We start from the raw sequence: 12,292 nt of genomic DNA on the forward strand, positions 1-12,292 counted from the left end.
TTATGAGCACAGTCTGCCCACCTTCTGATGGCCGCTTCCAGCAGGATAACTCGACATGTTAAAGCTTAAATCATCTCAAACTGGTTTCTTGCACATGACACTGTACTCAGACAGCCTCCACAGTCACCAGATTTCAAATCAATAGAGCACATCTGGGATGTGGTGGAACGGCAGATTCTCATCATGAATGTATGGCCAACAAATCCGCAGTAAATATGTGGTGCTATGATGTCAATATGGACCAAAATCTCTAAGCAATGTCTCCAGCATCCTTTTGAATTTATGCAATGAAGAATCAAGGCAGTTCTGAAGGCAATAGAGGGTCCAACACAGTACTAGCAAAGTGTAATTAATTGTGCGTGTTCATATTAAAGCTGGCCAAAGTTTCAGATAAGGTCAGCATATGAGGAGAAGTAGAAATGATCCCTCTGAGCTGCTCTGTTTTTTCTACTCGTCACTGTAAAAGATCAGAAAGAGTGTGTCCGCTTAGCATCGTCATCTCAGACACAGAGTGCCGGCTGTGAGCACAGCAGCCCCAACCGCTTGCTGCTCAAATCTTTTTTTTACGAGAAGCTTTCAGTCAAGCTTTTTAAGCACACTTAAAAAGTTTGTTTTACAAAGTGGGTGAACTGACACACTGCACCAAAGCCCAGCATAATATAAATAAGAATAATAACTGTTTTAGTAGATTCTGAGAATAAAAATTTGGATGTGTAAATGAGCATAATGGGTCACATTTAAAGAACATAAATCTGCATTACAAAGATACACTGTAACAATTTCCTGTGTGTATAGTGTGTATATATTTAGCCTACTTACTGCAATCATTTTGTTTACGTAGCTCTCAGGGCCAGTGTACTCGGTTGGATCCTTCACTCTCACCAGAACCATGAAGTAAAGGTAGTGCCACATGTTGTGTTCAGACTTGATATGCTCCTCAAAGGACACCGTTTTGTTATCAAATTTGTCTCTTTCCAACCCTGCAAGACATTAGCTCTGTTATGAATTCTACCTTAGACCATTTTGTCTATCATAGGGGTGCTAGCTATACCACGTAGCTGTCTGTACACACCACAGATGAAACAACTGGTTTTGAGGATTTCCTCCTTCCCCTGTTTCTCACTCCTCAGGTCTGCAAAGGTGTCAATGATAACACCAAAGATGAGGTTGAGAACGATGATGATGACAACAAAGAAAAACAAAAGGTCGTAAACCACTCGAGCTGCAAATAGTGGCTCCTGGAAATATGGAAGAAACGCAGAATTTTATTTCAGGTTTTTCTTCAGACAGAACACACAATGAGAAAATGCCATTTTTCTGTAATCCCTGTATTCGTTTTAGGCTTGTCCTACCTCTTTGGAGGGTCTCCTGAGAATATCTCCCACACCACCTCCATTACGCAGGCCCTGGTTCAATACAGTGATTATACACATGAGCAGAGTGTCGCACACCCGCTCGGTCCCATCATCTTCACCTAACAAGATGAAAACACAGAAAAACATGTGATGGAAGAAATGGAGAGAGAGAGAGACAGAGAGAGAGAGAGAGAGAGAGATAGAAAACCTATAAAAAGGGAGATTTTATCAAGAGGACCTTTGGTGTCTAATCCTTTAAATTTGTGTTACATCTGGTATGAAATTACACAAGATTGGACTGACACGCAATACTGTTGTTCTTTAAAGGTTCTTCTTAAAAGGTGCTTCCCTTTTCCATTATTACATTCTGCTCATTTGATAGATTGTTTTTATTAATCTCACAGTAAGAATATTTATTTTTATATTAGTCTTAATTTTATTTAACTGAGCTAGAAGAGTTGAAGAAGATTTTAGTTCATGAAATGAAAACAACATTCAAAAACAATTTGCCCTAATTCAGATAAAAGTGTGACTCAGCTGACGCTGACAAGTGACTGATAATAAAACACCTCCAACTCCTACTGTAAATGAATAAAGCCACGCACAGCATGACTGCTGAGGAGAAAAAAGAGGTGAAGGATGTGGCTGAGATCACGTGTGTGCCCTTACGGCGCAGGTGATCCGTGGAGACGAAGGAGAACAAACAGGAGTAGGAGTCACCCCCCTGCCTCATCAAGTTTCTTTGTGTGCACAAACTCAGTGTGTGTGCATGCGTGCGTGCTTATGTCTCAGTATGTGTGTTAGTAACCTTTCAGGAAGTGATTACTGCTGGAAAGGTCACATACACACCCACCACCCCAGTCAAAACACAAAATCTTAAAACTTATCCACTCAGTGACTTCCACCATGGGTAGGACATATTCAGTTTAATTTTACCCCAAAACCTACCAGGAACAGATGTGGGTGTAGAAGCAGGGCATCTCTCATTCAAACATGAGCCTGCAACCTCGCTGTTGCTCAACAAATCCCTTTTTCCTACAAGAACAACAAAAACATGGGAAATTTGCGTCAGTGACAACAGCACTAAAAATTTCCATATGAAAGGTGACGATTAATTTATGCTCCTGCATTAAACCTTCTTCCCACTAATTCTCATCAGCGCTGGTAGAAATCAGCAAGAAAGATATAGTCAGACATTATGTAAACTGAGGCAGCAGCTGCTGGGTGGGCGGTGAAGTGTTGCTGAAAAAACCTGAGCAAATCATTTGCACATCGGCAAAGCCCCGAGCAGCAGCGGAGCCGCACCGCCTGAGCGTGATCTGCTTGGGCAGACAGGCAGAAGAAAGAGCTGTGCATCTGGACCAGAGTGTCACCAAAAGAGCTTTTTACAATGATAGTCTGGAGAACTGAGGGCAGGTGACAGGAGGTTTAGGAAGGAGAAGAAGACGACAACTTGCCGGGACAGGGGAGCACGGGGGGAGGGGGGGGGGGGGGTTGAGGAGGGGTGCAGGGGTCACAGCTCTAAGTTGGCAGGAGAGTGTAAAGGGTGCTCCCCAGTTCTGATGAAGCTCCCTCACGCCGTATCTCCACTCAGCCTTCAGCTAACATACAGAGAGGCGTGAGCCCAGCTGGTTACATAACCCACCACTGCTCGGCTGTGTCTGCTGTGCTCTATTCAGTAAAACACAGGATGGCGCGGCCACCAGGTTATGCAACAGGTGCACATGTGCTAGCAGGATGTCTTCCTGACCGTGGGTGCTGGAGCTCATTAACACTACCCACACTCTCCACAGTGTTTTCAAAACATGTGTCTGGGTATATATATATATATATATATGGCTTACTCTAGACGGTCGACAATTTCTATGGGGAGATTATACACAAGAAAATGCTGATTTGATCATTGTAATTAAGAAATTATAGATCAGATCAAAAGTGAAGGGAAAAAATGAACTCGCTGGATCAACTAGCATCCAGCAACTCCAAAATGTGAACAACTTTGTACATTACGTTCTATGATTTACACAAATTCAGAAAATGAAAACACAGCTCACTAACAAATCACAGATGTTCATGGCTGGAAAAGATTAAAAAAGAAGAGCCAACTTGTTTCAGGTCAACTAAGGATAACTTTCACGAAAGATAACAGGAAAATATACTGAGAGAGAGCGCAAAGCACAACTACAATCCAGTCTGGAGAATGAACAAAACTTTCCTTTTCCTCCTTACACAGTATAGACTTGAAATGAAGTTAAGAGAGATAATACATATCACCAGATATGCAATTACTGCACATACTACTAGAAGATTTGATCTTTTTTTACATTGTAGAAATGATTATTTATTTAATTGTTTAAACATTGCCAAACTGGATCCATCAGTGCATTTTTAAAGGTTTTTAAGTATGACACATTCATTGGAAAGGTCAGGTATAAGTACTATGACTAAAATAGATGTGGCATTCTTGCGACTGATTTCTGTTGCATCACATTTCTTGCAGCTACATCTGAAGACGTTGAACACCACCCATGTCTCACTCGGTGTTTTTTCTGCTTTCCTCATAAAAGTGGAAGTGGTAGTGAAACTGTCACTATTTGGTGTAGTTTGTTTTAAATACCACACTATGATAAACATAAGCAGCATTTTTGAAGCATTATTTTCAAATGGCAATATCAAAGGATAGCTTAAAGCCCAAGGGATTTACGACAGGGAGAAGACCACAGTAATGACTTAGTGTACTTTAAAAGTTAAAGTTTCTGACCTGGTGAAGGAAGGCGGTCCACCTCCATGCGGAAGTCGTCTTTGAGGAAGAGGAAGCCGATGATGGAGAAAAAGTAAACGAGAAAAACGGCCAGAACCGCTGTCAAAAAAATGGAGCGGCCATTTCTCGTCACACTCTTTATCACATTGAGCAGCGTCTCCTCTCGGATCACCAGGTCGAACAGCTGCAAAATGAGATCGTCATCTGTGAGCCATCAGCAAACATTCGGAGAACACTGTCACAAATCAAACGAGCTCTCTTACCAAAAAGCTGTAGAAGAACTCATGAACAAAGAGGCCCAGGACGCAGATGATGGCATACCACAAATGGTAGATAAAGAGCATGTCCATCACGACTGCTTTGTAGCCTCGAGTGAACGTCCCCTGGTTCCCCACAAAACTTACAAGAAACACCAACTTGTTGAAAAGCTGAAAATGGAATAAAAACAAAAAAACTCGTACGTGTGAAGAGGCAAGAACAGACACATTCTTCAAAAACAAGCCTTTGTTCACTTACATTGACAGCACCGAGCAAAAGCAGCGCAGGGCCGAGGCCCATTGTGTAGATAGCACGCAGAATAAGGGAGACCAGGAAGAACCCGATGCCTATTGGTTTAGGTAAGACGGGAAGCAGTGCGGTGAAGACTCCCAATGCCACCCACAGTAAGATATTCCAGAATGGGGATAATGTGCCTGTGTGGAAGAATAAACAATCGAACAAGGCACAAAACATCAATGCTTTAAAGCACAACATCCCTCTAATGAATTATTTATCTGAGCTAAGAGCTTAACTTAGCAAAGAGTCAAAGGAAACACTTTAAAATGTCAAACAGCCATCCATGGGGACAGCATCAGTCAAAACAACCAACTCTTCTTCAGCTCACTGAGTAAATCAGCAGAGTGATGCTCATGGGTCTTTTGGAAACTGCAAAGTGCTGACAATTCATTGAGGAAGTATTTATCAGAAAGCCATCTTTAACACTTCTGTACGCCACAGGAACCACGTGTACAGTAGGTTTACATTTCAGCGAATTACACCAAGGCAAACCAGCAAATACAGCAAGTTCTAGTAACATTTCGCAAAACCTAAAATCAGGTAATCTAACGATGCACGTAAAGAAATTAATTTTAAAGAGTAAAATAGGATGATTATTGGGTGATTTAACTTCATCTGATTAATTAGGTCTCAGGCTGACGCCAGGCTGAGGGCAATGACATGAAGTCGTATCAACATATCGATAAAAAAGATTAAAGTCCAAGTTGTCCCACCTCAAAACGATATCATGATGACGTGTGAAGGATTTCCTTTAAGCACATTTTGTACACACCTACTGCTTCTTATCCAATTAGATACTATATGTTAGATAAATCACCAGCGTTCATGAAACTCTGAGTGACCAAGGTGTTTAAATAAATGCAGCATCACGTGTCACAGAACACGCATTCAGTCATAAAAATAAAGCAATAATCATTAATAATTAACATTCCAAAAAAAGAGAATTGTTATAGACTTACTTTACTTGAAAATTAATACATTCAAAGTGTTCTTCCATAGGTTTTAAAAATGATTAAAACTGCTTGATAAAACAGCTGTAAATAGATGATGCAGTATACCTGCGCTTAAAATCAGACAGATGCATAAAAAGTCAATTATTTCTTTAACATTATGTCTGCTGCTAAGCTGGGCTAAAGGCCTCCTGATTTTCAAAAAACATCAACCTTTCCTCAAAATCTGTAAGAAATTACGCCTAGTGAAAACAGTCACTTTGGAGAAGAATAGACAGTGAAGTGGGCTCTTGGCCTAATTTCTTTTTAAAAGATCTGCCTGTTGCTCATTGCGTTGTAGCTGATGGTTGGTGGTTGACACTCCAGGCAGTGGTTGCACAGGTTTTCCTCATGTCACATGTCTCATGCTGTATTCACCTCATTTGCCCGTCTCAAAACTGAAATTAGTTTAAATAAATGGCCCTTTGCCAACAGTTGCTTTAAAATTTACCACATTTCTTTCTTTCTTTTCATCACATAGCCACTAGTCTCTTTAACTCTCTGTGTGTACGCCTCTTTATTTTGCATGCTTGACTCCCTCATTATTTTAGTTGGATAATACTAATGAGTCTGTCTGCATTTGAATTAAAGAGATACGGCATAATTTAGCTGATATTAAGGGCTTTTATTCTTCACATACATTTTCTCTAGTACATTTATGAGATGTTATTTCAGCACCAGGAGCTGTCCAAACTATGCCCTATACAAATTTTACACAATGCACACAATAATTCTGTCTGCCTCATATGGTAAGTTCATCTCTACTTTAATATTGGCAGATGTATTGCACATTAAATAGTTAATCCATGTCCAGTAGGAGCCATTTGAAGACCACTGCCTTAAAACATTGGTTTGCTTAGCAAAAGGTTTTAAAAAAATGGCTTAAAATTACAAATTACAATTTGAGAAATATGCAGAAATTCTTACCCTCATCTTCATCGTCACCAAAAGGGTAGAATACAGCCACAGCAATGTTGAGGAGGAGGGCCAGGTAGAAGGAGATGCTCCCCCAAAGAGAGATGTGACGTGAGAACCAGAACAGAGCCTTGTTTTCTGTGCAAACACAACAGGGAGCATAAGTACAGGCACACGAATTCAGCACACACCACATCACTGCAGGCCCTTCAGTTTACTGTGAAAATAACATAACCAGACTTGCTGGATGGGAATCGTGATTTGTCGTCCTGAAGCCTGTTCCTGCTGCCACCACCACCACCACAATCATTATTATTTTCCAAGAACTGGATGCCGAATGTAAGGAAGACTTACTGCGGATCTTCTTCTGCCACCTCATCTCATTGTAGAGGTTGTCAAACTGGTGGAAGAAGTCATTAACCTTGCTGCCTTGGTCATCTCTCTCAGTGGTGGTGAACACACGCATCTTTGACTCCTCAGTTAGGTACTCACAGATGTTAGGAACTGGAAACACTATCTGCTCCATGCTGCGGTCATTACGCACAATCTGATAACAAAGATTAAAGGTTTGGCTTACAGTTTTATAGTTTGACGAACAATTTAAGAGATTTTAGGATAAATTCCAAATTGATGATGCGGGTTACCTCTATCTGAGCTGTGTGCTTCGCATAGTAACGGAGGGCATCATCCTTTTCTTTATCGTGGTCCATGCCTGACCCCAGACCTAACCCTGACCCAGGGGTGAGGCTCTGCTGCAAGATTTTGTTGTGCCTGGCCAACTAGGAATGAAGAAATATGATTAATATGAAGATATGATTTTGCTGCACTACACTGGATACTGTGACCAGTAGTGAACCAAAACTAAACAAATATGGTTTACAAAATCTCCTCATGAGCGTTAATGTCATGGTCATTTTTATGGATTTTACAAGACATGACTGTGACTTTGGAAAACAAGAACTGGGTGCTGCTTTAACCTTGATTGAAATTTGAAATAGCCCATATGGACAAGAAATATTCCTTCTGGAGAAAAGTTTTATGGTCAGTGGAGACAAAGGTAGTGCCATGATGACAAGAGGTATGTTTCGCGGAGTAAAGGTGAGGCTTTCACACTAACACTCAACTGCCAAGCATGGTGGTGATAGCATTGTGCTCTGGGAAGTTTTGCTGTCAGTGGTACTGGTACACCGCACAAAGTGGATGGAATAATGAAGGAAGTTCTTTCACCCATATTAAATTAACATCTAAATGGTTGAAAATTTGGAAAAATTGGGTTTTCCATCAGAGCAATGATCCCAAACACACATCAAAACTGGTTTTGGGATGGACAGACCAGGCTGTAGCCACAGCCACCCTGGGGCGCACTGACAGAGGCGAGGCTGCCGGACACTGGCGCCACCGGGCCCTCTGACCACCACCAGTAGGCAACGGGTGAAGTGTCTTGCCCAAGGACACAACGACCGAGACTGTCCAAGCCGGGGCTCGAACCGGCAACCTTCCGATTACAAGGCGAACTCCCAACTCTTGAGCCACGATCGCCCACATTAAGCTTCTGGAATGGCCTTCCCAACTCCATGAACTCACCTCTATTGGAGGATTTTGGAGCAGGTCTAAAACCCAGGTGTGTGACAACCAATTTAAATAAATTCTGCCAAGAAGAGTGACCAAATATCTAAGCAGAATTATGCCAGAAAATTGTTGATCACTATCAAAAGGTGTGTGTGGTCGAGATGCAACTTATTAAGAGATATTTAATCAAATATTGGTGTGAGTGTATACATACATTTGATCACTGTTTATATATTTTTGAAAGTCCAAAATAAATGCAATCTTGTGCACCCAATTCTTGTTTTCTAAAGCCATTAAAGATGTAACAATATATAGTATACAAGTATACAATGATTCCACCCTGGAAAAAGCCCTAAATTGTTGTGAAATTCATACCCATGATGAGCCCACAACAACTGTAAGTAATGTCTATATACCGTTCAAATTCAAGCTTTATGGCCTTGTTTTTTGTAATAGAGCTAAAGCTGCCATCTCCCATTAAAGGAATTGGATTATTTCACAGTTTTAAAGTGATCCAGATCCAAACCAGAAACCAGCAACAGTTTCTTTCTTTCCCCACACTCTGCAGAGGTAGTTTTTATGTATCCTTGCTGATAAAAAGACATTGAAAAGGACACCTGTGGCACAAGAATTAATAGATGAGTATGAAACAGGTTCTGGCCTTTTTCCTTTCCTGTGTTGTTTACCTGTTTTGTGTACACTGAGGTCAACTAGAAATCTAGGTTCAGTCAACAAATTAGATTTCCTTATTTTTTTCTGCTTCTCTTTTTAGGGGAGGAAAATTTAACATGGTTTGTAAGAGAAAAATATTGTGGAAAACATTCTGAGTTCTGAATACTTGCTGAGGTTTTTTTTTATTTATTATATTTTAAACATCTATTTTACTCCTTTAAAATAGGCAATTGTAGAGAAATTAAGAACCATTTAGTTTGTGCATTCTATCTATTGTTTATTTTATTTTATCAATTTTATTTGTTTATTTAGATAATCAGAAAATATATTTCAAAGCTGATGCACACATTTGTGCATTCCTGTTTTAAGCTGAAAGGTTATTTTTTAAAAAGTCAAACATAAAAAAAAAAAATGTAAAAAAATAAACATGCACACTTCCTTGTCATGATGAAACTCGTCTGCTCTGCAGACCAAAATATCCTGTCTGACACTTTGCTCTAAAGAGACAGAAGTGAAAACCCACAAGACTTGGCTTGCTCTCAACAACTTACAAACAGCATAGACAAAGACTGAGACACGTCAGATGGACACACACATTTAGAACAAAAACACATTTCTCAGGGGTACAGTACTCCTGCCTCATTCCCTCGTTCCTGATCCCTGGACAAAGCAAACCATGTGTATTTAGTTGTGCAGGGACTACCTGCCTCAGTGAAAACGCCTAAAGCCTATCTGTCAGTAGAGCCAATGTCACAACACAAAAACTCATTTCAGAAAACTGTCAGAGCAGTTCATTGAGAGAAGCACTCTTCCATCACTTAGCACTCCTGCACTGCACTGGCCCAGTGGTCATTAGACTAAAGCATCACTGCATTTCCTCTGTTTGTCTGACCACTTTAGACTAACTCAAGTTTAATCTTTTCTTTTACCTGGTGGGCCAGGATGTAAATGTTGTGTCCGACATCTTTAGGTTTGATCTCGTCTCCCATGCCGTCATCGTCATCTTCACTCTGCAAACCCTGTTTGTAGGCGTCCTTCATGACATCCACCTGAAGCAAAAGTGTTTTAGAAGTCACAATTTTTGTACCACACATGTCAGATGTAGTTTGTGTGCATGCATGACCACACTCACCAATTCAGTGGGTCTCATCTTGTAGAGAATCTTCTCTGCGTTCTCACTGTCATGGCAGCTCTCCATGATAGCTAGCAGGAGCTTGGAGGCATTGTTCTATGATACACGTTTCAAAATAATCAGCTTTTATATTTTGATCAGTTACACAAAGCTGAATAATTGAAAGGAAAAAAAACAACAATACTGGTCAGATGCAGTTTTTTCAGAGTGCTGTGATTCGACTAAAGGGTTGTACTACTAAAGACATCTGCAGTCAGACAGCCAGTAAACATGGGCTTTATTTGCCCCATTGCCTTTTTCATCATTGCACAATTGTTATCTATATTTAATTAATACTATGCAGCAATGTAAGTATATAATAGGGTAATGGAATTGTGTCGCCTCCCAGACCTCTCATACATCTACTGCTCACCTTGAGTTGCAGCACCAGGTCCAGGCGATCCTTACCCAGGGGGTTGATGGCGTTGACAATCAGTGCTATAATAATATCAATACCATTTGACTCATGTTTAGCTATACAGCTCTGGAAAAGAAAAAAATGGACATGCTGTAGTCAGTGTTGGCTACATTACAAAAAAAAAATCATTAATATAATTCATCAGAAGAAAGTGTCGGTGCTTTACAGGTTAAATCCAAATAAAAGATAGTTTAAGACGGCTTACTACACCACAGCTCATGATTAAAACAGCGGTGTGATCACAAAGTGACCAGGTCCACTGTAGACAGACATTTATGCTCATATTCACACCAACAGTAGATTTAGAATCACCAGATTTCCTCCTCCTTCTAATTGGAAACCAACACAGACACAGGCGTAACATCCAAACTCCATACAGAAAGGCCCCAGCTGCTCAGCTGGTTCGAAACCAGAAATTTCCTGTTTCCTGTACTCTCAACTTGACTGGACTTGAACACATGAAATAACAAAAGCTTTTCGCTACAGGTTTAACGATACTGTATGATGCTTTACATTTAGGAAAAGATGAACAATTTTTCAAATATATTCACAGTATTAGGCTCTATTAAATAAATATGTTGACAACTTGACTATCCAATAAATCGAGCATTTTCTCTCAACTAACCAGTCACCCTCCTCCTACCTGGTTTTCATGGCAGGGCCCCTGGCAATACTCTGTAATGGTTTCCAACGTTTGGAGAATCAGATCCACATTAAACTCATTTATATAAAGTCCCAGCAGCCCTAGGCCTCCAGTGGTGCTCCCACAAATGCAGTCCAAGAACTGAAGAGTCTCACACACCAGATTGTAGTTAGTCTTGTTGTTCTGACTGCGCAGAAAGTTCTGGATTCAGAGCAGGAAAAAAAAAAAAGTCAATCAGCGGTCATTTTAATGACTGGACTTCAAAGGGCAAAATTCACAGAGCATCAGTACCTGCAGCTTTGAATTGTGGTTCTCACAGAGCAGCTGTAGGTAACGCAGGATTGGTTTCATGATAGATACAGCCGGGCTCATCTGAGTGTCTTCCGATGCCTCCTCAGTACCGATTATTTCACTGTTTTGGCCGAGGCCTTCAAGGTCAGGATCCAGCTCTTTTCTGAAGGCTGAGAAGGCCTTTGAGGTCACTGAGGAGGCTTCTTTTAGCTGCCCTCGCATGTCATCCCTCATGTGAAGCCCAGAATCTTTCCCTACAAAGAAAGGATTTATTGAGAAAAAAAAAAAACAGACACACAACACGATTCACTGTTTAACTGCAGGGCAGGAGCAAATTGCTTCCATTCATAAGTGTGGCAATTGTATTCAAGAGAAATTGATATATGTGTATATATATATATATATTTACAGACGTTCACTGACAAGCAGGCAACAATTTAGTGGGTTTCTGTAGCATAAAAACACCCAAACTTGATACAATGGCCTTTTGATAGGATTGCAATGTGGGCTGTCACATGCTTCAGACATGTGACTGCTTGAACTGGGAACAACAGTTTCAACAGAAGTCAGCAGAGCTACAACAATCATTGTGGATTTATCCACTACAACTGTTTTAAACTAAACTAAACTTGTAGACCTCAAACACTGTAAAAGCATTACTTTTTTCCAGTCTGTGGCTTTTTAATTCGCTCTTTCTATGGAAATGCCTGGATGTGCTGAGGACGTGAGCCTCATGACTCAGTATTGCACTTTTAAATCCTCATCGCTAGGTACCTCTGACATTATAACAGAGGTGATTCACTTCTAATGAACTTTGCTTACTTACTTTCAGCCTCCCTTTGACATTTTGACACAGTGGTTAGCTGCATTTTGAGCTCACAAACGTTATCTGGACATTATGTGGTGTTTTTGCTCTAATAAGTCAATAATGTAAAAAAAATAAAAAAAATTTT

General features: G+C 40.4%; 1 protein-coding gene across 3 annotated transcripts in view; it reads right to left on the reverse strand.

Annotated features, from left to right (window-relative positions):
* The window catches only part of itpr2 (inositol 1,4,5-trisphosphate receptor, type 2), a 61,751-nt gene that overhangs the window by 10,773 nt on the left and 38,686 nt on the right, over positions 1-12,292 (reverse strand). For all 3 annotated transcript variants that reach the window (XM_084933066.1, XM_084933067.1, XM_084933068.1), the window contains 15 exons: positions 11,340-11,593; positions 11,049-11,249; positions 10,361-10,471; positions 9,949-10,044; positions 9,746-9,865; positions 7,220-7,354; positions 6,930-7,122; positions 6,588-6,713; positions 4,633-4,808; positions 4,380-4,544; positions 4,117-4,300; positions 2,304-2,390; positions 1,353-1,474; positions 1,073-1,238; positions 820-980 (listed from right to left, as the gene is read on the reverse strand). In XM_084933066.1, the coding sequence (XP_084789192.1) occupies positions 820-980; positions 1,073-1,238; positions 1,353-1,474; positions 2,304-2,390; positions 4,117-4,300; positions 4,380-4,544; positions 4,633-4,808; positions 6,588-6,713; positions 6,930-7,122; positions 7,220-7,354; positions 9,746-9,865; positions 9,949-10,044; positions 10,361-10,471; positions 11,049-11,249; positions 11,340-11,593 (2,297 nt within the window). The remainder of the gene's footprint in view (positions 1-819; positions 981-1,072; positions 1,239-1,352; positions 1,475-2,303; positions 2,391-4,116; positions 4,301-4,379; positions 4,545-4,632; positions 4,809-6,587; positions 6,714-6,929; positions 7,123-7,219; positions 7,355-9,745; positions 9,866-9,948; positions 10,045-10,360; positions 10,472-11,048; positions 11,250-11,339; positions 11,594-12,292) is intronic.

The sequence above is a fragment of the Perissodus microlepis genome, chromosome 7 (assembly GCF_051167445.1).
Source record: "Perissodus microlepis isolate ML-2025 ecotype Zambia chromosome 7, ASM5116744v1, whole genome shotgun sequence".
NCBI classification, from domain to species: Eukaryota; Metazoa; Chordata; class Actinopteri; order Cichliformes; family Cichlidae; genus Perissodus; species Perissodus microlepis.